General features: G+C 35.9%; 1 protein-coding gene across 5 annotated transcripts; it reads left to right on the top strand.

Moving 5' to 3' along the window:
* The first annotated feature begins 1,772 nt into the window (after positions 1-1,772).
* LOC145680440 (uncharacterized) lies at positions 1,773-22,444 on the top strand. Of its 5 annotated transcripts, none has more exons than XM_081750975.1 (4): positions 1,773-2,194; positions 15,530-15,741; positions 19,285-19,444; positions 22,146-22,263. In XM_081750975.1, exons 2-4 carry the CDS (start codon positions 15,532-15,534, stop codon positions 22,166-22,168), a joined length of 393 nt encoding a protein of 130 aa, XP_081607101.1. In that variant the 5' UTR covers positions 1,773-2,194; positions 15,530-15,531; the 3' UTR covers positions 22,169-22,263. The 5 variants fall into 5 exon arrangements, with proteins under 5 accessions (XP_081607101.1, XP_081607097.1, XP_081607098.1 ...); XM_081750971.1 differs by having other exon boundaries at positions 1,778-2,194; positions 22,160-22,444; XM_081750972.1 differs by lacking the exon at positions 1,773-2,194 and adding an exon at positions 5,929-6,028 and having other exon boundaries at positions 22,160-22,444.
* The last annotated feature ends 3,635 nt before the right edge of the window (positions 22,445-26,079 follow it).

Here is a 26,079-nt window from a genome sequence, read left to right as displayed (position 1 = left end):
GATCATAGTTCGTTAATAGAGGAGGAGGAGGATGGGAATCGAGCTAAAGCTACTAGAAAGTGCTACAATAAGGAGAAAGAGTGACATTAAGTTCCTAGTATGATATTAAGCTCCTCTCACACTTACTAGGTTATCACTGTTATATGCAAGAATACAGCGCTTAGAGTGGCAGTGTTCCTTTGCAGTGTGCAAGCAAGGTTCAATAAAATGAACAAATATTGACTGCCTACATTGAGAGTCCTCTTGTCTATACCCTTGTTGTTCAGACAGCGCCGTGGTTTCTTAACTAACGTACATCGCACTACGCTCACTTAAGTTTGGTATGGTGTAATTTAGTTTAACGTCCCACGTTAGGCCGGGTAGGCTAAAGGAGACGTGGACTTACTGATTATACTGGAATCCGAACCACTTTGGTAGTTGAAATGCTCTCCCACCGCGAATCGAACCCGGTCGGGACTCCATGTGCCAAAGGCTTGCATGCTAGCCACTAGACCAGCGGTTAGGGCTACGCACACTTAAACAATCGTACACAGGCTTTTGATGTTACGAATGATCTCAGTTCGTAGCTTGGCTATGTAGTGTCCATTGTTCTTCCCTTCTAAAAACCGGTGGATTTCTCCCTCGTGTGGCGAACTAGATATTCTAATTCGTCCAACATAAACGAATTCCCACATTCGGCACTTTCTTAATAAATAAAGAGAAACTTCAATATTAAAGAAATGTTTATCTTTTTCCTCTTGGGAGCGAAATATTCGGAAGCACTAAGACCCGATTTCCATTTATAATCAAAAGTCTACATAGCGAATTTCAGATTTCCAGCTTAAGCGAAAACTCACATTCACTAAATTCTAATGAAAATTTGTGAATTTTAACAATCAATGTTCTTTTACCCCTTAGAATCGGAATATTCTGAAATCCATAAAATAGTATTTCATTATTTTAAAGTGCAAGCGAATTTCATATCTCAAACTTAAGCGAACACTGATATTTGAAACATTCTGTTTAAGAAAAAGGGGCGAAAATTTAACATTGCGTTCACGCAAATAGACAGGGAATAAAGGACCAGCCGCTTTATTCACATCTTCTTCCATAACGGTTTGCATCGACGCACCGCACTATTTGTGTATTGGTTTGTGGTATTGGCCATAGCAATTATCATGGCTTTTCGATTTTTTTTCTCGCGTTGATTCGCTGTACGCAACTTTTGCGTTGAGACGACACAAACCACATGGAAATGTACCCCCAAGATCTCCAACTTAAGCAAATACAAATATTCGGCACTTTCTGATTAAACAAAGAGATATTGTGTATTAAGTTACACAATACATATTTGGGAACGAGCCAAACGTTAGTCACTGCTGAAGAGTGTAAAAGCGGAACGTTTATTGGAGCGGTGTCGCGAAAAGAAAATTTTAATTTCCTTTTTTAATACTTTTTTTCTTAATAGTGAGTCTTTTCTGTTCTCTGGTATCTCTGTTAGTCTTCCTCTCCAGCGAGGGTCACATGTGACATTTTCATTCGTTTATTGATTCGGGCACGTTAATTTTGATAAATAGAACTGTATTACGCTCTTTCAAGTCACGTTATTGGATCAAGTATGGAATCTCATTAGCCTAGCGGTGGACCAGGGCTGCTAATTACGGGGCAAAAGACACTAAATCTAATAGAGTAACCTCCCCCCCCCCGTTCAGCCCATCTGGTTTGTGTCAATGAAATGAAAATGTTTACGTTTGCGATAAACGGCATGGAAATTATATTTAAATTGGATTTTCCATTTCTTGAAATGCGTTGCAATCACAAAGTTGCCAGAATCGGGACCAGAATGAAAATTTACTTGCGTGATCGCAGCTCCTATTTGCGATAATCATCCACATACACGTCACCAAATTTGCTTTGTGTTGCGGCCGCAAAAATGAGAAAGACGATATTTAATACGGGTTTATTATCATTGTCTCAGGTTGAAGGCTTGATTTTTTTCTAGCCATTTCTGGATTTTTTAACTATTGGTTTTAGCCACTTTTCTTCGTTGAGTGTTGGCAATACTAATTGCGACGTTCATTTGTTTTTAGCCGCGCAAATACTCAGCACAGCACAGACAAAGGATCGGTTGTTTTGCTTAACCGAAGTCTAAGCTGGAAGTCGCTTACCTGATAGAGAAGTTTATTTTAATATATAAATATTTTTTTTCTTCAACGTAAGTTATATATACGTTAAAACTTTGGCATATTACTTGTTTGCTAAAAAAAAGTATTAAATTATATATAATTCATATGAATTATAACATAATTGAAGCGCTTAGATGATAAACGTGTTCTGTTACATTTTTTGAAACGTTGCATTCTCGCGATTGATGCGTAATACATTATTTAGTGAATCCTAGTCTGAATGGAGATATTTGGAAATGATGGTGCTATGTTAACGGACAAAGTTGTGAAAGTCTATTTTTCCGTGATATTCAGTTTGTTACGTAACACCTTTATTCTCTAAGCTCTTCAATTAGCGTGTAGCTAATATCAAATTTCAACCTGTCTGTGTGCCAGTCGCCTTTTGAACCATATAGTGTAATTTTAAAAGTTTGGGTATAACTGACGAAGCGTCATACCAACTTTTTTAATTTACCGGAAAAATTAGTTGCGTTTGAATGGTAAGAAAAGTTCTAACCTACGTGCAGATTAATTATACGGTTTTATACAGAAATGCATGTGGATGGTCATATGCCAGAGCAGTCTATCTACCTTTTTCAACAATTTTGAGTTAACGAATGCTTGTTAGATAAAAAAAAAAAAAAAAAAAATACGCTTTTTCTTATGCCAGAATGAGCTAGGCAATATCAGCATTAATTTCAAAAGAAAAGGGCCACTGGCTCATTCTGGCATAAGAAAAAGAGCATTTTTTTTTTATGTAACAAGCATTCATGAACTCAAAATTGGTGAAAACAGTAGATAGACTACTTTGGCATATGACCATCCATATAGCCTACTTCTTTCTGCATTCACTTTCTGTACCTTCAGTAATCATTGAGGTGTCCACTTGCATTCCCGTTGCAGATTCACTTTAAGAGGTCTTGCACAAAATTACCAACCAACCTCTGCTTGGAAGCTACTGGAAAGAACGAATGCTAAGTCAGGGCAGGAAGGTAGTACGTAGAGAGCACATGCGTCAACGATGGTGGGTCGCGTAAGCGAGGATTGTCGAGAACCTGCTTTCACAATATAAAGACATCTTTTTGTTAGTCATTTGCTCGTTATATTTGTCGCACATAGGATTGTCCTTTATTAATCTACCACTACTTACCTTATGGGCGAATACGTGCATATCAGGTTCGACTTTCCTTAACAAGTTGACTGCCCTTATTACATGGTGAGTTTCAGTGGAAACCATATTTGTGTTTTCGAAACATACCGCATTCAAGATGTTCGGGAAATTACGCAAGATTTGATTAAACCTTGACCCATTTAATCCACAATTATCTGAGACCTTGACTTAATTTGTGAAATTTTGTATTTACTTTACCCAAACCCTAGAACTTGGTATTTTCTAACAACACAAGTGTTGTACCTACTAAACAGGCCCCCGCCGATACCTTCTCAAATCCTTTACATTGTTATTGTTGTAAAAAATATCAAGTATAAAATGTTTTCTGAGCTGTATCTGGCGTGATTGCTAAATGAACAAAGTAAAATACACTAAATAAAATACAACAAACACATCATGGAAAAAAGGAAAATTAGATAAAAGATTCTTTTCTTAAAAGAAATAAAGTTGTAAACTAAAAAATGGGAGCTTCCTACTTTTGAAATTCAAATGTAATTTTTATTTATTTTTTTTTAATTTAAACGCGAGGAGGCAAGTAAGAAAACCTGCGAGTCTAGCTCTTCTACAGTAGTTAGATTACAATTACCGTGATCAGCTATTTTCTCAGATATTGAAAGGTGTTTCCATCACTACTTATTAACAGGGTTGGCTGGTTTAAACCAGCTGGTTTTTTCAAAAAAACCAACTGGTTTAAACCAAAAAACGAAAATGTTCGTAAAAGTGTGTTTGTAAAATCTTGATGAACACACATTTGTGGGTTATCACGTTTCACTCCCGTATATTATTCGTATTATATTCAGACCTAAATTCCCCATTCATTACTCAAAAAGATTATACTACAAAAGCAACTTTTTTTTATGTAAGTTTATAAATGTTTGTTTTGTGATTTTTTTTTTTTTTGTAGTTATTATTGTTATGTAATTGCAATCAAAGAAACATTCTAAATATTGTTTTGTTTCAATGTTTACTATTGATAAAATACATCGAAATGCCGTACTTTTGTGTGTGTGGGTGGGTGGGGGAGGGTCATACAGACCCCACGAGAGGCATTTAGTGAAATGAGAAGTATCTTTGATATCTATTTATGTATAAATGAGTCTGAGCCAAAGTGGACTCAAATAATTCGTATCTTTGTGATATGCAAATTAAGTCGTTGTATTTCTTGTAATTTGGACCGATAAAAGTCGTTGTTAACTAACTTGAATTAAATTAGTTCTTCTGTACTCCGTAGTACTTTGAAATTGTCCATATGTAATTCAGTATAATGGTTTCACTTGTGCAACTGTTTATCTTTTTGTCCTTCTGAAATGACTCTTGAGAGCTATATTAAGAAGCATGTAAAGAGCAGTACAACGTATTTTTATCAGGATTCCTTCGTGAGTGAGTCGGCAGACGTATCGCATTTGTGGCCAGTTAGTCCTGGTTCCGAGTTCAAATGGAGGACAATTTCTCTCGGATGTAACTCGAGAAGCAGTTTTTATTCCGCTTTAAGCTTATGTGACCCCTTCCAGCATAACCCGGCTGCTGCATAATAACATCAAGGCGAAACAAACTTATTTCTGTCCATATATGATATGAATATATAGAGCAAATTATTTAAACCAAATAAACCTGGTTTAAACCAAAAAACCTGGTTTAAACCAAAAAAACCTGGTTTAAACAAAAAACGGTTTTTTTTGTTTTTTTAATAAAAACGATGGTTTTTGCCAACCCTGCTTATTAAATTATTAAGCCTTGAGCACACTGTCAGAAAAAAAGGATTTGAAAAGGTCCTTGCCTGAATTTATTGCTGATACTATTCCAGCATTCACTTAATCTGTAAAAGAAAAGCTTGGGGAGACTAGTGAGGATGGCTGGCTATCGAATTTTTAAAAATAGAATTACTTCAATAGTTGTTTCCAGCAAAATTTGAACCTAGGGTCGTACATATAGATGTAAATTCCAGTATTAATAAAAACTCGGTCAAGATATTGTGAAAAAACCTTGCAGATCAGCTACCATAAGAAAGGCTTTTCTCCCCTCGCACCAGGCAAATGTCAGACTGGAATTTATAGCCCACAAGTTGTCTCCTTTCCAATGCCTTGAACGAAGAACGTTATCCCTCTGACGTCATCAAGCCGCAGATGCCATAACAAACTATCATGATGGGAAATAAATACGCTTACGTCTTTCTCTGAAGTAATACTGGCAATTTACCATGTTCTTTGGAATTTCTTCGCTATTTCTCGATATCTTTGCTTTTACATTTTCATCAACGGAATTTACATAGCTATTGTTTCTTTTCCTTTAACCAATTCTGACAATTTCTTGGACATCGGGGAAATTGGAGAGCGACTCTTAGTTCGTCAATCAAATATTTTCGGAGAGACGCACTGAAATGATCAAAGATTGCTGTGACGCGCTCATGCGCTGCAAGACGCGCTCCTCACTTTCTTTTACTACCCCTCTAGTTAACAAATTTCCTTCAAATATTTCTTTTTATCTCAACGAAAACGAAACAACAAAGAAAAATATTTATTTATACACTTTTTTTTTTTTTTGGCCAGTACGTTGCAGAAAAACTACTACTAGTACTAGCTGCTGAATATTTATCGAAATCAATCGCAGCTTTCTTTGATGTCAATTGCGGCTACAAATGAACACTATTAATCTGAGGTTTTCTGTTAGCAGATGATATTCGGAACGATGGTGAATGCTTTAAAGTAGACCAATGGTAGGTCACGTGTTTTATTTTTATGGAAGTTAACGATTCCTTGACGCAAATATATTATTTTAATTTCCTCTTAACCAGAGTTTGAAAAAAAACCGTTTTTAAAAAAAGCCCAACCCACCAGGGCCGATATGGGTTTTTTCGTTTTTTTTTTTTTTTTTTTTTTGCGTGACATTCAATGCCTTTTGGGGTAAGAGTGTTGAAATGTGATTTATATTTCAAGATTGCCATTGTTACAAATTCCAACAATATTCTAATCACTACTGTTTTGAAAAAATGGCCGCAGTTTTGAAACTTGACGTTCGATTGCCGCCAAAATATATACAGCTAATTTAGTGTGTTTCGTGCTTCTACTCTGAAAATTTCAATTTAAAAGTCCTAAAATTGCTTTTTGTAACGTGCAGGGTTGGCTGGTTTAAACCAAAAAACGAAAAATGTTCGTTAAAGTATTAATGTTCGTAAAATTTTGATAAACACACATTTGTGGGTTATCACGTTCCACTCCCGTATATTTAGTATTATATTCAGACCTAATTTACCCATTCGTAACTCGGAGATTATACTACAAAAGCAACTTTTTTATATATATATAAGTTTATGAATGTTTCGTTTGTAATTTTTTATTATATAGTTTATGCAATTGCAATCAAAGATAAATTCTAAATAATGTTTACTATTGACAAAATACATCGAAATGCCTTATTTGGGCTGGTCATAAAACCCCACGAGAGGCATTTATTGAAATCAGAAGTATCTATGTCAAATAGGTCAGAGCCAAAGTGGACTCAAATAATTCGTATTTTTATTCACTTTTCTTATTGATATGCAAATTAAGTCGTTGTATTTGTTTAACTTGGACTAATAAGTCGTAGTGAACTAACTTGGACTAAATTAGTTCTTCTGTACTCTGCAATATTTCAAAATTGTCCATATGTAATTTTGTATAATGGTTTCACTTGTGCAACTGTTTATCTTTTTGTCCTTCTGAAATGACTCTTGGCAATTATATTAACAAGTATGTAAAGATCAGTACAACGTATTTTTTATCAGGAGTCCTTTGTGAGTCGGCAGGCGTATCGCATTTGTGGCCAATCAGTCCCGGTTTCGAGTTAAAATCTAGGACAATCCCTCTCGAATGTAAGCAGAGAAGCGGTTTGGGTTCCGCTTTAAGCTCATATGTCCCCTTCCCTCATAACCTGGTTATTGTATAATAACATCAGGGCAAAACAAACTTATTTCTGTGCATATGTGATATAAATACATAGAGCATATTATTTAAACCAAAGAAACCTGGTTTAAAAAAAATTTAAACCAAAAAAACTGTTTTTTGGTTTTTTCAATAAAAACCATGGTTTTTGCCAACCCTCGTAATGTGGATACCCGCTATTTTGAAAAAAAAAAAAGTCGCTATTTTGAAATTTTACGTTGGTATGCCGCCCAAAATACGTACAGAAAATTGTGTGTTTCGTGCTTGTACCCTCAAAATTTAAGCTTAAATTTAAAAGACTGAAAGTGGTACCCTGTAGTACAGACGAACGAACAAATGCAGATCGAATAATCCCAAGAAACTCTGACATTTGCCAAATATGAACACAAAATATATTAATTTAAAACAAATATATTAATCATGTTTCATAAAATAAATGTTTCAAATGTCTTAAATGAAATTAAATATTTTCCAGTGTAAAATAAATAGTTTTATTGTTGAAGTTCACTTCCGATACTTTGTGCATTCAATTACGGGAATTTCCCTAGCACTTGTTGCAAGACGGTTCTTTCCAGAAAATTAATTTAAAACAATTAACAAATACATACTATAATTCATATTTTATAAAGTAAATGTTTCAAAATGTCTTATATGAAATTAAATATTTTCCAGCGTAAAATAAATAGTTTTACTGTTGAAGTATTCAGTTCTGATGCTTTGTGTCTTAAAATGTGGCAGGGTGCCCGAAAAAACCCGTCAATTTTTTCGCATTGGATCCACCTGAGAAAACCCATTTTAAAACCCTTCCCGGGTTTTTGAGCTTTTTGTTAGTACTTTATTGGTGCACTTTTAAGGTGATCACATTGAAAGCGATTATCAGGTTTTGCGCTTTCCTTCGCCGAATTAGATGCTTTCACGTTAAGGTATACAACAGATTCAACATAAGACCTTCATAAAGTTCTGAATACATTGAATGGATAAAGAAAATCCTTACCTTAGCTTGAGATAGAACAAAGTAATGTATGAATTATGCTTGTAACCTATTTAAAATAAAATTTGCAATTTTATATTTTAGAAAATACTTTCCGTGAATAGTGTGCTCGGCGACGCTAAGGGACGTTATCCCTCATACATTTGATGGCTTTAAGACCATGGGTGCCAGTACTACCAGTAAATATCTAGTGTATTAGTAAAACTACTAGTATTTTTTATTACCTTTGATGCTAACACAAGTATTCTTCTGTAAAATTTTGTTTTCCAACAACAACAGTTTATTCCTGTTTAACAGCAGCAACAGCGTAACAATTCTTGTCAAATTTAAGAAGCTTAATGTTCAGAGTTCCGAAAACCAAGTTACGCTTATTATTTCAAGTGCTGAATTCAAACTTAAGTACTAGTGGAAGTTTCGGTGTACAGTGAAGAAAGCTTGTATTTTCGAAGGAAAAAATAAAAACTATACTTTCAATGTGATCACCTTAATTGCACCAATAAAATACTAAGAGAAAGCTCAAAAACCCAGGTGTTTTTTTCAGGTGGTTCCAATCCAAAAAAAAAAAAAAAACCTGCTCTTAACCCTTGAACTAAAGTAAAGACCCTATTTTTTTTCTGAACCTTCTTCCAAAATTAGAATGGAACTGGTTCCGCGACGGTAGGTTCCGAATTGCTTCGCCAATCAGTAGTTTAAATTTTTATCAAAGGACGTGAAAACTGGTCATTGGTATGTAAAAACAGAACAACTTCAATGCCACCACATGGATATAGGCCCTACACCTCACCCTCCTCCCTTGCCACCTATGGACTGAAGTCTATCTTCTTTCTTTAGAAACAAAAGGAGCTTCTAAGAGCTAAAAAAAACCTTGGCTTTATTTTAATACCGCGGTCAGCTTTCAGAAGGTAGGGACAGTGCATTTGACGTCTTGAGGAAAAGTCATTGCAGGTTCAGAGTGTTTTCAATTATAGGAAAATGCAAACATTTTAAAAGAATATCATTCGCGGCAATAGCCTGACGACCAGCGTTGAATGAGATTTTGTTTTTAAATACAGTACATAAGAAAAGCAGTTGCTGTTTGTTCCAATGAAGTGGGTATACTATGGATCGAATGCAACGTATACTTACGTACTTCCTAAATTTTAGGTGGCTATACGATAATTTCCAAAAATTAGAGGTGGATATACGCCGTATACCCTCCATTACATCCCTGCTTACACACTGAACTATCAAAATATTGTATTAAGTTCCAAAGATAGTCTATTTCTAAATTTTGAAAATTTACAGGGATGAAATGAATAATTTTCTTGTTTTTGTGCTTGATAATATATAAGGAGAGCAAAAGTTTTTATTTTTTTTTTATATACGCGGTTCTCAACATGGAACTATTTGGCAAGCAGAGCGAGGGAACTACTTGGCGCAAGGTTTACCTCATGATAGGATTGTGTGAATATAATGAGCATTTGTATTGTAAACATGGTTGCAGGTATACAAACACGCAGCCGTGGATGTGAAGTAACACTATTTCAGCTTGTGAAACAATAAGGTAATAATCAGTCTTAATAAATATAAAAATAAATTGCAGAAATGTAAGTAAATAATGACAAAGAAAGGTGCTTGTGTATGCTTACCAACCTATGATTCGAAATATTCAACATAGTGGGCAGCATTGTATGTTAGGCGGGCGCTGTAAGATAGATTCTAGATAAGGAATAATGACCCTTGTATCCCACAACGTGTAGATTTATTTAGATACATTCGACTCTATCTCTGGTCATCGTTGGAAACTTCTTCCCGCTGCTTCAAATTAATTACCGTTGATTTTGAGTTGAAAAAACTTAATACTATAACCTTGCACATTGAATACCATGAATAATTATCATGTAGAATCTGTTGACAGGAGTAGTATGCATTAACGAAGGTAAAAGCTGGTTACATATGGTGAAAAGTGTGTTCTTTATTTTCCCTCTTTCGTTTTGAATTACTACCCAGAAATATTCTGTTTTTGGGTTAGGTTCCTTTTTAGTTCCGATACTTACTAGTTAACCCTATGCAGTCTACATAGCACATTATTTTTTCATGTCAAGGTTGCGAACTCCTCGGACAATGTAATTTTTTTTTTTTTTTTTTTTCATTTCACTTAATTTTTGCATACAGTCCTTGGAACGGCCTTCGGCCATTAAGGCAGTACTAACTTTTTTCTTATAAGGTGTTTTTACTTTCTGTCAGAAAAGCTTCGTTCATTTGTTTGTTTAATATATAGTTGTACACGAGGGTTAACAATGGAAAATTGAGTCAACGAAAATTAGTTTATACAGAGAAATAACAATGGTTACTATGCAATGCAAAGAAAATTAACCCATTGTCGTTAAATTTTAATCCATTGAACATTGTGAAGTTGTTGCTAGGCGCATATCTCGGAAACGGGAGCACATGGAAAATAAAACTTCGTTTCTGCAAGTCTATATAAAATTTGCAATCAACCAGTGAATTCGGCACTTCTTTAGAGCTTGTGGTTTCCGAAATCCTACTGTTGAAATGAACTGGCTACCAACATACACCCATTGTTGGTGACATATATAAATCTAGTATTCTAATATATAGATTGTATTTTTAAAATCTACTTTCAATTTGTTGCTAGCGAAGCACATGCCAAAATTCAGCGTCCCAAGAAAAGGCTACCACTGAGCAGAGGTGCAATAAATAGTGGTACAGAAACTGCGATACCTGAAAATGTCGAAAGATCGTGAACAAATTCCGCTGGATGAAAGATTAAGCGCTCTGTGGCTTATTATAAGCTTCATAATTACATTAATTTGCTCACCCGTGGTTCAGTGGTGAACATATGGGCCTTCGTTGTGTGAAACCTCCGGTCCGATCCTATGAAAAGCTCACATCTTCAGTGTTGACTCACCATCATGCAGCAGTTGCAGTTCAGGAAGTTACTTGAACTAAGAAATAGCAAGCTCGAGTCTAGGAAACCAGCAATGTGCTGACCACACACACATTCACACATGCAGTGAAAAATCAGGTTGGTCAGTTAAAGTCTTTAGATTTTATTCTATTGCTATTATTTATATTATTATTATTATTATTATTACTACTACTACGAGAACAGTAGCTACCGTCACATACATTAGTGAAGTTGGGAGCTAAAACTAGACTTGTTTCTATTAAGTTTTCCAATAAAGTACTGAGCTCCCTCATTGCTATGTGGGTAGCGTGTGCGCCTTTTGCGCGGGGGACCCTGGTTAATTTCCGGTGGTAGATCATGTGGTTTGGACCCAAGTCATGCCGTATGCCCAAGTTTCATGTAGCCTCGCTATTGAAATGGACTTAAATCATAGCTGCTGCTGCTTAGTGAACTTTCGCCTATTATATTCTTGAAAAAAACATTAAAATTAAATCGAACGAAATCTTTTACTTTTAGTCTCACGGTTATGCCTGCTATGTTCAAGGTGACGGTGATGATGAGAAATGAATGAAATGACGGAATGAAGAAAGTGGGAGGAAACGTGAGCATCCCGAGAAAACCCACACACAAGGTGTTTGTCCACCACAAAGCTCACTTGGCGCGAGCTGGGATCGAACTAGGGACCCCATGCACCAGAGGTGAACGCTCTACCACTGAGCCACCGCGGCCTATTATACTTTTGTTCATAACCAGACTATAGTTCAATTCATTGTGTTGGAAAGGAGGGGGGGTGATCTGATGTGTCCCGTATTCTCATGAAGAAAATATGGCAGGTTTACTTATGCTGGAAGATGTTAATTTCATATAAGACATTTTGAAACATTTATTTCATACAACATGAATTGTATCTTTGTTTTAAATTAATAGACCCCTTTTGGTATTCATATTTGGCGAATGTCAGTCAGGCTTCTGGATGACTTGATCTACATTTGTTCGTTTGTCTGCCGAGCTCCTTCATGGCTAAGCGGTTAGTGTACTCGTCTTCGGCGTGGGTGACCCGGGTTTGCTTCTGGGGGGAGCTCATGTGGTTCGGATTTCACTTTAATCAGTAGGTCCCATCTCATAGCCTCGCTGCTGAAAGGGACGTTAAACACAAAATCAACTCGTTTGTCTGCCTCTACCACACACACTACAGAGTACAACTTTCGGCCTTCTAAGTTAAATTTTTCAGAGTACAAGCACGTGACACTCTAAATTTCCTGTATAGATTTTGGCGGCATACCAACTTAAAATATCAAAATGGCGGCCATTGTTTCAAAACAGCGAATATCTATCTACGCTACGAAGCGCAATGTTCAGTCTTTTAAATTGAAATTTTGACGGTGGAAGCACAAGATATGCTAAATTTGCTGTATAGATTTTCTTGGCGATTGAATGTAAAATTTCAAAATGGCGGCCATTTTTTCAAAACGGCAGTGAGTAGAAAATTGTTGCAAGTTGTGACAATGACAATCTTGAAATATAAATCACATTTTAACACTTTTACCCCCAGAGACGTTGAAATATTTCGAAAAAAAAACTATTAAACCCGAAAAAACCCATATGGGCTCAGGTGGGTTGGGCTTTTTCAAAAAAGCCCAGGTTTTTTCAAACCCTTGCTGTGGTGAGTGTCTTTAAGTGGCAAACCAAGGTGAAACGACGTCTAAACGTTGAGGGGTTGCCCTCCCCCTCATTACAGATGTTTGACTTCGTAGCTAGGGCAGACTGGTAAATCAGGACAGGCGGCGAACTGTGGCGGAAGTCACATCAGACTTTGATGCTGGTCAGAGTACAAATGTGTCTGAACACTTCTAACGATGGGTCTCCGCAGCCGACGCTGTGTGCCAGTGTTAACACCACGACATCTGTAACTACGATTGCAATGGGCACACGATCATCGCCATGGACCTTAGTGCAGTGGCTGACGTCAGAGCGCGTCGCCCCCTTCCCCGGAATTAGGTGACCTGTGTGCGCGGTTGTAGTGCCAACTCCCTCCAGCGACCTACCAAGGCCTCATTGCTTCCATGCCAAAACGCACCGCCGCTGTTTTCCGTGGCAAAGGTGGATATACCGACTATTAAGTAGGTGGTCATAATGTTCTGGGTGATGAGTATATATAGTATTTCTTTAATTGTTTAAAGACGCGAAGAAAGGAAGGAAGCAAGCAAGGCAGAACATTTCGCAGTTTGTATTTGGAGTTATTTCACCTTGGAGGGTCTTCTTAATTTGATTTTGTATATACGTAATAGTTGAGCTGGAGGTCTACAATTTACGATGATTAACATTCATTAGAATTCGAACCTATGGGTTCGTTCTTTCGTCTTGTAACATCGCATTGTTCTGTATTGGAACTCGATCCAAGAACCTACACCAGATATGTGGGCGGTAACCACTGGACCACTTATGTAATGTGTGTAGGTGAATCAGGTAGTTCACTTTATTTCGTGGAAAAAGTAAATGGTTAAAGAAATTAGGTGGACTAACAAATTCCATGATACTGTTCTGTAAAACTTTTTCGTAGAATTGGTATTGTAAGCTCTCGAGTTTCAGAAGCGTCGTTTTTTTTTAAGATTTGAAAGTCTTTTGATAATAAAAAAAATTAAAGCTGATCATACAGAAAAAAATCAGTTCTAGAATTTTAGTGGAATGTAACTACGCTGTTACTTTTAGTCTAATTTAGAGTGAAATGTTCATTTAAATTTGTTTAAATTCATGAAATGTTCATTTAAACCGAAACAAGTGGAAATTTTGTATATGATGTTGCTGTTGACAAGTTGCAAAAATTCGAGATTAGATGACAGTAAATATAACATTCATAAGTGTTGTTCTTGCTTCCATTACTTTATATGATAATGCAGCGAAAAAATCTTTCACGGTATTCATATATGTTAGCCTAATATTCCTTATACATGACTAATATCAGATATTTACACCAGTGCTAGCCAACTGCTAAACTGGCGTGTCTATGCTTCCCGGAGGCTTTTTTGTAACCTGCATTTTGTTTCGTCAATAATTTTGAAAGAATTTAATTTTCACTCTGTTTTACTCATTATATAGTGTTCCGATTTAGTTCCTGCGGAGAAAGTGCTTCGTAATTCTTGCGATGCAACTATAGTCCTTAGAAGTTGGTCATCACCGATTTACACTAATGAGAAGGATTCCTTTAAAAAATAAATGTACCCGGTTTAATGTTTTCAGTTAATTATTATTGCTATTCACATTTTGAATACGGCTAGATTTTGCTGTGGCTTTCCTCAGAATACGGCGTGTTTTTAAAGTTTTTCATCAATTCTTAAAAGAATATGTAACGATAATATTAGATGTAGTGAATTTATTATAGACTAATATGTAGTGTGAACTACAACCTAAAAGACTTTCCATATTCAAATCGTAATGTTTTAATTGTGTGAAAAGGTTTTCACTACTTCCATTCTTAGAAAAGAAAAAGTCCGTTCCAGTCATCAAAATCAGTTTCAGAACCAGGGCTGGAATCTTGATGGAAGTAATTTCTAGTTTCATCCTCGTTAAACACAACGATCATTTTATTGTCAAATTGTTTGACTCAAAACTTTTGTACAATCTTAAAGGCATCATAAAGCAAAACAGTATAAGTGTATGTGGTTGGTGTCCTACAGATCCCTAGGTGGGCTTGGGCATTTACAACGGTCCGGGTTTCGATCCTTTATCTTTTGGTCGTCTCGTTTAGACTTTAACAACAGTTTGGATCGTTCACCAAAGCCGACCATATAGCCACTGGACAACACGGTTCAGAGTTCGGATCAGAACGTTCTGGGAAATCGACACAAAAGCTGATTCTAATTGTATTCTCAATGCCGATGCAATTTAATAATGTGAAAATTATTACGTTGCATAGGCATTAGTTGTTTATGCTGAAAGAAAAGTATATTAGGTTATTTCTTACAACTAGCAAATGTAAATTTATACCCTGACAATTATTTTGGTAAAGGATGCGCAAGATTTCCGTCGCAGACGCGACGCACACACATATATGCATACTCGTCTGTTTGCTGAAAGAAAAACTCTTACGAGTGCTTTTATACGAGGTTCATTTAAAAATTAAAATTTTCTTCATTAATATTCGATGAGCTGGACCATATGGTTACAACAGGGCCACAGTCACCTATAACTGTTTCATACATAGAGGTGTTGTAGTCGAACTACGACTTTTAACCCCATCTCAATCTTTTCTTTGTATTTAAAAAGCTAAATTTTCAAAGATACCAGCACGACTGGCCGCAGTGACTCATTACAAATTTGCAAACGAATCATATGTTGCCGTCCGCAACGTGCAGACATCCGTAGTCGGTATTAATTGTGTAATTATTTCACTTACAGATATGAGACAGTCGATGTCTAAGATGATAAGTTACCAGCGATATCTTAAAACCCAAGTCGAGGCTATTTCCGAAGTCATGAATTTACAGGTGACGTCTAAGATGGATGATAAAGGAAACGATATATTGTGTTCTTTAAGCCTACCAGCTCAAAATGAACAATTGCAGAAGCTAGAGGAGAGTTTATCTGACGAAGAAGTGAAGAAGCAGCTGGTAAGTTTCTCTTCGGCTTTTTATGTTGTGTGTGTTTCGAGTACAGCTTACGTGCAGTCGAGAATCACACACTTGTATTTGCAAGATTTCAACAGCACTGAAAAGTCGGGTAAAATGAAATTGATCGGAAAGAATTAAAGAAGCTTTCGTTTCTTTACTAGATAAAGTCGAGGAATTTTGGGGAATGTCTGTTCAAAGTTTAGTTAGTGAAAACTGCGTACATGACTTTTATTTCCCCTCCACAGTCTATCTATTCCTTGCTGTATGAACTTTTCTTTGAAGTTAGTTTATTATTTCTTTTCATGTACTTATTTCATCTCTCATATTTTCGTCTATTAAGATTAGTTTATTGTTTTTCAAGAATTAAGACATTCTCCTTCAGTGTGCAATATAATAGAGATTTCATAGTGTATTATTTTTTCTTTCAGCTGGTCCACCTGACGGTTCTATCGATTAGTTCTAAGTTTCAGATGTTATTTATTTCTAGTTTTGCATTGAGAATTTATCACGTATGAAATGCATATAACGTGCTGTTGTCACTGGCGAACGCATGAAGGTGCTGCACAATCTGCGGCACGTCTCCTCCCTCACCTCCTCTCGAAAGTTTTACCCCCTCTCAAAAATGTTTTTAAAAAGTCGGACTTAGTAACTCGATATATACTCATAGAATTTCTGAATGTTGTCCAGAACCTTCGGGTCTGTTGTTGCATAATTTCTTCCGTATATAGTAAGTTGAGAACTTCATGATTTTAGGTTGTCGGCCTGTCTCTAGAATGGCATTACTTTCTTTTTGTGTATGTTTTATTATTAAACCTACTTTTCATATTTCTTATGAAATAGTATAAGGTATTATTTGAATGAAATAAAAACAGATTGGCAGCTATGTAAATGTTCGAGATTGGGCGAAAAATTTTGGTACTACGCAATCTAATTGGTACAAAAATTTCCACGATAGACAGTGACATTTAAGAAACTGTTCAGCAAAAATCATGAAAAGTCAGGATATTTTAAGATATTGGTGTCCTTAATTTAATACCAATGTTGGTTGGTTTAAATCAAGGTGGTTTAAACCGGTGTTTAAAAATCAATTGGCTGCGTTAATTGTAATCTAGGGTCCAGGGCTTGATTGTGGGGGTTGCAACATTTCTCCTGTGTGTGTAAACCGAATTGCGCCTCGGATGTCACTCTAAGCAGTAAGACCTGTCCTGTTCTGTCACAGAGAAGCTAGTTTGCTTTTAAATGTATTGATAAAAGTTCGGAAAAATTTGTATCTTAATCTGTAGCTTAACTAGAATCTTTAAGTTTTCTTGAACAGCATTAACATACTATTTTTTCTATTTTAAAATTCCAAAATAAATTATTTGTATGAATGTCTTATTTAGTGCACTGGTTATAATACTGTGAATTAGAAATGCAAAAAGCAGTCTTTTTTGGGATTGTTTTTTCATATATATATATAAAGCTTTTCTTAATTTTTAGATGGAAATCTTTTTGACTTTTATGTTTTCCTACTTATGTACCCCCTTTTGTACTGAATTCTACAATGAAAGAAGTGTCCTTACAACAGTTATTACTGTTGTAAGTTACGTTCAGTGTGTGGCTGTCTGTCTTTATTGGTTATTGTACTGATTTCACTGCTAAGCTGCAAGTGTAAGTTACGCAACCCAACATCTTACTAGGGACAAGTTGGTTACGTAATAACAATATCATGTTTCTGAAAGTTACACATCTTGACGTGTGTTGTGCAGGTTGCCTAAATTTACACCGACAGACAAGAAAAAATCATCATCTTAGTTCCAGAAACCCTTTATTGTGAGCTTCAGATACTTTATTAGAACGCAATATAAGTTCAATTGAGAAAATTAGTCATGAACAATCATGCTGTTTGATGTTAGTTTAATACTAGTAACAGGTCATCATTTAAAGAATTTATTCCGTCTTTCTCTATATCGTGTATTAGCGTTTTAAACCTTCCGCTGGAATTGTAACGACCTCAATAAATAATATGTATTTACACACAAGTATTCCGCATGACTTCCTACGTAAAATGTTTACAAAAAAAAGAAAAAAGAAAAAAAAACCACTAAATGTAGTTTCAGTTTATGCATAAATAATAAATAAGTTTGTTCCACTAAGTGTAACTACTATTTTCAGAACAATTATTGCTAATATTAATTTTTTTACTAATACATGACGGTCGTTAAATATTATTCTAATAGCTTTACAAACATTTCGTTCGAACTAGGAAACTTACTGCGTCTACTAATTTGCCCTTTTTCTTTTCTATCCATTGACCGGTTATCTTTGATTATTGAACATATAACAGTCTTCAGAATGCAGTTTTTTTTTCTTTCTTTATGATAGGAAACAAAAGGTGGGGCACACTGTTATTTCTTCGTAAAAGTTGAAATATTCATAAAAGCCCTAAATTTCCCAAGCCGTGCAATTTCTTTTCATTAAAAAAAAAGCCGTTCTTTTCGAGTCCTTGCATCTCTGGTGATAATCAAATTACTTTCTTGTAAAGCATTTGCTGATAAATAATCACACTAAGGCAGGAGTTTCTCGATACAAAAATTATATACCATCCAACTTTATACTTATCCTGATTCTTGAATATACTATCCGTATTGGGGTAGCGAGTAATGTGGGTGAAGCTTACATTCTGGTACTTCGCGGTAGGAAATCGGATTGTGATTAATGAACACACAATCTAGTGTAATGAACACACTAAACTGAACTAAGGACTGTTCACAAAAAGTTGTTTTTCAAGTGCATTACTTATTCCTATGCATCAGTTGAACATTTTCCGTTTAATCTTGTCTAATCCCGGAACAAGGCATACTTTCATAGCCCCAGTGTTGCATATGGACGTTAGGGCCAAACAAACTCATTTCTTCTAACCATATGTAATCTGAATAAATAAAGAATTTATTTAAACCAAAACGAATTTTAAAAAGGTGTAGCTTTTGCCAATCGTGTTTAGTACGCATATAGTTCCCTGTTCTTCCATTTTAGATATGTACATTTAGAAGTATAAATTCGTAGTTAGGATCCGAAAAGTAAATGACCTAAAAGTGGAAAGAGCTCTTAAGAAAACGTTAAAATAAAAAGAGATGTCCGAAAAATTGAGGAGGGCCTATAAAATATTCATTTACAATATGCCACCTAGTAACTGTTGCATGCAATAAATAAATAAAATGTTGTGATTCATTATAAACCTGTCTGTTCAGCGCCTAGCATTATCAATAAGTTGTGGTTAATTGTTGTCACATAAAGACGTTTGCGTCCTACGTGTTTTTGGTGGCAGTTAAGCAATTGTTAATTTATATGAAAATATTAGAAAAAGTGAACCTAAGAATGAAAGGGGGGGGGAGACAGAGTGACGGGTTCTGACTCTCCTGCATGTGATTTGCATATATGCCTTCTTAAGATATGTAAAGGAAAGATGACGTGTCCGCTGCTTTAGGGCCTTACTGATAATTTCTAGATTATTACTTAAACTAAACTTCGTTAATGTATACATGTTTGTTTTTATTTTTTCAGATGGCTTACCTTGCTTTAGCAAAAGGAGGAACTTCTTCCAGAACTGCCTGCAACATGATGTCAAAGATTATCTGTGATGAGGTTGCTGCCTACTATAGTTACAAAGGTCAAAAAGGAAAGAGGGTGTTTCGAGAGTTACTAACGTGCAAAACTGTTATAGGTAAATACTGCACTATAGCCAAACTTCGTACTGTAGATTATGTCAATTTACTACTGTGCTTTAGTTGAATGTCATATATGTTTGACCGGAGACTTTTTACTACATTTCCCCTTATCAGTTTCTTTATATAGGATGTAGCAATATAAATTCTGGATTATTAAAGCAAAATTTAGCATCACTTTATTGGATAAATGACTGAAGAATGCAGATTTTGATTAACGTAGCAGTTCTTTGAGTTGGGTTCAGTTGAAGATAAGAGTCCTGTCGTAATGTAGTTGCCTCATGTGGAGATTAGGTAGGCCTCGTGTGGAGATTAGGCAGGTGGCACCTTGTTGAAACTATGCGTTCATTTTCGACAAGTTCCATTGGAAGGACGAATAACTTGTAGCCATATTCCTGTTCAGCGTCTTCTATCAGCTTTTCCTGAAGCAATCATTCCTTCTGGGAATCTATCCTAGAGAGGCTGAACTTCTGTGCGAAACAGTAGTCTGATAATAGGCTGAATTGATTTTCGCATTTTTATGTACGCGGCGGAGGGTTATCACTAGGAATACCGAGGGAGATTCTCGAATACACAAGGAGCTCCCTCGTAGATATGTAGATAACATACACGCCTTTCGCGCTGGAGCCCCGGGTTCAATTCCCGACTGTAGGTTCGCGTCTCATGGCCTCGATGCTGAACGAGACGACAAACTAAAATCAAAAGTAAATCGAACCCTCGGCGTAACTTTTGTTAAAAATTCTAACAAAATATTATCAGTCAGTTGTTGTACATTTTGAGTTATTTGTTATGGTTATCCAGACAGTTTACTACAGTAGTGTGAAAAATTACTTCATAAATAGCTTAGATGATCATTTTTGAGATCAGTTGGATCTGGCAACTTAGGATATATTTTATACAAAATGCGTCAGTTATGTGTATTGTTACACTCGTTCATATCATGGTACCGTAGTTAACAAAATACACCACCTTCCTCTAAAGCAATTGAAATAAATCTTACATATTTTATGTCCGAAAGAACATACAAGCTAATGGGTTAAGAACATTAAAATAACTCCTTTACTTTTGTATAAAGATGCTAGCTGAAGTGCCTGGCATTGCAGAGGAGGAATAAGTTTATAGAAAATTGTTCGCCCTACGGCCTCGCAGCTCAAAAACACGCGAGTAAACCGAATTTCGGTTCAAATTCCTTGGAACTTCACCTCTAGTCTCCCTCGTTTGCTCAGCGTAAGTTTTTGCACTTCATAACCCTGCAATCATGCCAAATTTTAACTGTCTTCAATTTCTGAAAAACAAACCGGTAAAATTCGGAAGAGAAAAGCACGCGAAAGCCGTAACAATAACATTTGTCCCATCGTTTGGAGGTTTACCTAATCATCCATACTTTTTTTGGCAATATGATCTCGTATTTCATAGCTCTAATAATACTGGGTTTCAACTATATTTTCCAATTTCAAGACAATAACCACTTCAGAAACCTCATACCAAATTTCAATTCCTAATCCCCTAGACTCACATGTTTGTTCGGCCTGCGGCCTCGCATCTCGTAAACCTGGATTCATGCCTAATTTCAATTCCAGAAGAGAAAAGCATGCGATAGCCGTAACAACATTTTCCCATTTTTCCCCTCACCGTTTTTTTTTTTTTTTCCTCCTACGTTTGGATAAGCCTGCAATCATACTGAACTTGATTTATTCAAATTTTAAGACAGTAGGCACTTAAGATTTATTAATAAATGTTACGGGATTCAATTCCCAGTGCGACTCGTATGGCTTGGATTCCACGTTAAGTTGTAAATCCACGTCTTACATAGGTTCGCTGCTGAAATAGACGCTAAACTCTATTATTATTATTATTATTATTATTATTATTATTATTATTACTCTGTAAAATTCAGAGTTAGCTGATTACGGGAAACTTTTATTTAATCCATATTGTTCATGATTTTGCATTAGAATTACACTTTTTCGTACATGACATCTGTTAATTGTATTTAGTGTGATAATACGATTTTATGTTTTAACCTCACCCATTCCCAGTTGTAAAAATATAAGTGAGTCACTGAACCGTTGAAATGAACCGATTCATTTTAGTGAGCGAACTACTGAGCGACGAATCTGAGAGGTGAATGGTTTTGCCCATCACTAATATGACATAGTACGTAAGATAACTTGGTATTCCTAGGGTTGACTTACCCTTCTAGTTGAATCTTGGAATAACTCTAAAACGAGTGGGGGGAAACTTTTGTGTCTACTTCTTTTTCCCGGACTGGTGTGCATTCATGCAGATAAGGTTAGGTCTAATCTATAGAGCCTTCAAAATTATCTTACTGGCAGCATTTATATAGCTTGCCACTGTTGGTAATATGTTGAGCTGTGAGAACAACCTTACTTCTACGCCAATTTCTTTATGTTCAGTTATCTTTTATAATGGTGTTGACCCGCTCACTAAAATTACCAAATTGAACAACATTGGTTTTCTGTACTGCTGGGTTCGGACCAGTGGCAAAGATCTTAACTCTGAATCATGTTCCAGGTACGGCTTAGAACGGGCCATTGACTTATCTTCGTTCGAATTTTTTGAATCGCTGTTTACGGCAGTGAATGAATCTTAATTTTTGTCTGGAAACATTATAACTGTACTAGTAAGTTAAACGTAATTTGTACGTAATGCTTAAGTCATTCCTATAAACGAACTTAGTCTCTGTATTTCAGATACTATGAGACGCGTTCATAACCAGGAAGATCTAACGGATAATAAAATTGCAGAGATGATCGGGCATTGGTTAGCCAGAGCAAAATTTAGGATAGAGAAAAGGTAAATACAGAAATTTTCAGAAGTAACTGAGAAACACTTATTGTACAGTTAAGTTTTTGAAGGAACATTGTTATTCATATTAGTTTTTCTTATTTAAAAACGTAGCTAAACATACATTTTAGTTCAATGTTGAAATTGAGCAACTTCCGATTGTCTGTACACTGATGTGGAATTTTCATTCTAAAAAAATATATGTATAAGTTTTGTTTATGGAAAAATCAGTTATCTCAATTTAGACATTGAACCATTTCTTTAGTAGTGAGCTGTTCATTATCGGATACGTAGGTAGTCTACTCTCCATTTCAGCGTTATAGACCCCTGGGTTCAAACAACTATATCTTCGAGCCCAGTTAAAGTAGAGACATGAAATATGCACCATTTTACTCACTGAAGTGTTTACTTTAACAGGTTATTTGCTTGCAATTCTCTGCTTAATACTTTAGGTTATAAAATAAAAAATGTATTTAAAAACGTAATTTTTTTTTGCAATAAATTGGTTTCCTTGAAGTTTAAAGAAAAATATCTCAGTTATTTTTTGCAATACAGGAATGAAATTTTTACTGAATATGAACGAAAGTATACTAAACAAAAGTGCAGTAGTATTTTTAAAATTAATTTTATAGTTAATGTACAATAAGTTATTTTGTTACATGTACCGATCTCTGCCCGTAACTCGTATTAGTGAAGAACGGAAAGCACTGAAGTACGCTCCATTGAATGGCAATATTAACAACGTATACAGTTTTAGTTCAGATACAGACAAAAGGTCCGAAATTACAATATGACAATAGTCATATTTTTTACGATCAGTTACCACTCAGCTGTTGCGACGTTGCCGCATGGAACTTCATGAGTCAGCGTTGCGCGAAGCGCGGGAAGCAGAAATTGTGGCTGTGTTTGTTCTCGTGTGGTTTCTTTTTTATCTTTGTGTGTTTTTTGGTTAGGTTGTAATATAAACAATGAAAAAGCATCATTTTCGAAGTTTCGAGAAACAGTTTATAATAAATGCAAGATCATTTTTTGATTTGGAGAAACAAAACAATGCTCCACAATTTTCGTTCTCCCAATCCGTCAAAAGAACTGCCGAATGCTTAAAGGTGTCTGAAAAAACTGTGAAGCGTGTTTCAAGTGAGTTTCGCAATAATAGTGTCCTAGAATCTCGGGGAAAAAAACAGGTTCCCCGTCAAACAAGTTGGTTATAAATGAATTCCTTCAAGGGTGTATTCGCCGGAAGCTCCACGAATTTTATGTGCGAAAAGAGTATCCAACGGTAAAAAAAACTCTTGGAACAGATAACAGGACTTTACTGATGCTCCAGAAATGAGTGAAACTTCGTTATGGCGTGTGTTGCGAAAACTGGGATTTCGGTATAAAAAGTTTAACAAGAAACCAGTTCTAATGGAAAGTGATAAGATTGCTGGGCAAAGGCATCAGTTTCTACGGCTGTTGAAATTTTACAGACGTAATAATTTTAGTCTTTTACACCGATGAGCCTTGGTGCGGTGCGAACCATTCTGACAAGTTTGGATGGCAAGAGCAAATTCTGCCAGAAGAAGACACACCAGTGTATGACTACTACCGGAGTGCTGTTCAACAGGTTTCGAGTTGGAGAGGGGCATTCGTACTCCTTCCGGTGCTGGGAAGAGAAAAATTATGCTGCATATTGGCAACGAGGAGGGATTTCTTGATGGAGCCGAAGTGTGTTTTGTTGGAAAAAAGAGAACTCAGGATTACCATTCCGAGATGAACGCCAAGCACTATACGCTGGTGAAGTAAACGTAATTTCCGCTTCCTGTTCAGCTAGCTGGTTACAAACAAACCAGCTTTAAGCGGGTTATATGAAGAAGCTTACACGGTACTCGCCTATGAAAATGATTTGTTTCGTTTTCGGGTATAACCATAACAGTTTAAGAGGTGCATTCATTTTTTTGTTTTTGTTTGTTTGTTTTCCCAAGAATGAAATTAGAAATATTGTACTATATAACATATTAAAGAGAAACAAAAACAAAGCCATATTGTATACACGACTCCAAAAGTGCATTACCACTTGCAATTCTCCTTTTCCTGCAATAGCAGGCAACCCAAAAAGCTCGGCGCTTTGGTTGGTTGCGAATTCGAAAGGCGTTGGACCAAACCTCAATTTTGTAACAAATATATCAGTGTGGCAAACTGCAAATAAGAGAATAAAACAAATTATTAAGAATGACAATTTTATTATCGCAACAGATTTGGATCACATCAAAAGTTACAAAATGATCTTACTTAAGCAGTTCAAACAAGATGAATGGCAAGAAACAAATATCAGAGGAAACCATTTCTCTCCTTCACCCCCAAAAAAGAATCTCATAAAAAAGAAAAAGAGTTATATAATGCAAAATTTTAATATAAAAGCCCCGATCAAAATTTTAAAAGTTGACACCCGAAAGGCAAAAAGAAGTGAACCGAAGTAAACGATATTGTGCGATATTGTAGACGTAAAATGACAAAAAATGGGTTTCGTATTTTCCTGGAAAAAACGGTTGGGTGGGACACGAAGCCCCCAAACTTCTATTACAAAATATCAAAAGTGCTAGTAACACTATGTCAGATGTTTGTAAAGGACAAAGAGAATTGCAACATAATTTTATGTATGGACAATACGCAAAAATAAACGAACACGGGTTTTTTATGTTCTGAGGAAAAAACATTTTAGGGGCAAAATCCCCCAACCAAAATTTTGAAAGTTGACACCAGAAAGGCAAAAGCAAGTGAACCAAAGTGAATAAAATTGTGCATAGATATTGTAGACGTATAATGACAACAACAACAACAAAAAAAAAAAACGGGTTTCGTATATTCCTGCAAAAAGGGGTTGGGTGGAGCAAAGAACCCTCCAAATCTTTGATCACGAAATATCAAAAGTGCTAGTAACAGTATGTCAGATGTGTGTAAAGCACATGAAGAATTGCAACATAACTTTGTGTATGAATAATACGCCAAGAATAAACAAATACGGATTTATGTTCTGCGTAAAAACAGTTTTAGGTGGAAAAAGACCCCAACTAAAATTTTGAAAGTTGACGTCCTAAAGGCAAGAAGAAGTGAACCGGAGTGAATGAAATTGTGTACAGACATTACAGACGTAAACTGAGGATGCGGGTTTTCGTATTTCCCTTCAGAAAACGGTTGGGTGGGGCACCGAATCCTTCTAACCTTTGATCACGAAAAATCAAAAGTGCTAGTAACACTGTCAGATGTGTGTTAAGGACATGAATTGCAACATAACTTTCTGTTTGGACAATACTCAAAAAATAAACAAATACTGTTTTTCCCTACGGAAAAACGCTTTTAGGGGGCAAAATCCCCCAACCAAAATTTTGAAAGTTGACACCCGAAAGGCAAAAGGAATTGAACCAAAGTGAATGAAATTGTGCGCAGATATTGTAGACATAAAGGGAATACGGCTTTCGTATACTCCTGGAAAAGAGTGTTGGGTGGGTCCCAGACCCCTCCAAACCTTTGATCACGAAATATCGAAAGTGCTAGTAACAGTATGTCAGATGTGTATAAAGGACGTGAAGAATTGCAACGAAACTTTGTGTATGAACAATACGCCAAAAATAAACGAATACGAGTTTTTTATGTTCTGCGGAAAAATGGTTTTTGGAGGAAAGAGCAAAAACCCAAAATTTTGAAAGTTGACTTCCGAAAGGCAAGAAGAAGTGAACCGAAGTGAATGAAATTATGCACAGATATTGAACTCGTGTAATGATTACACGGGTTTCGAATTTTCCTGGAGAAAAGGGTTGGGTGGGGCACAGATCCCTCCAAACATTTG

The sequence above is a fragment of the Thermobia domestica genome, chromosome 3 (assembly GCF_964235325.1).
Source record: "Thermobia domestica chromosome 3, izTheDome1.hap1.1, whole genome shotgun sequence".
In the NCBI taxonomy this organism is placed as follows: Eukaryota; Metazoa; Arthropoda; class Insecta; order Zygentoma; family Lepismatidae; genus Thermobia; species Thermobia domestica.
Note: the sequence above shows the minus strand (reverse complement) of the source record. Positions and strands in the feature narration are given on the sequence as shown.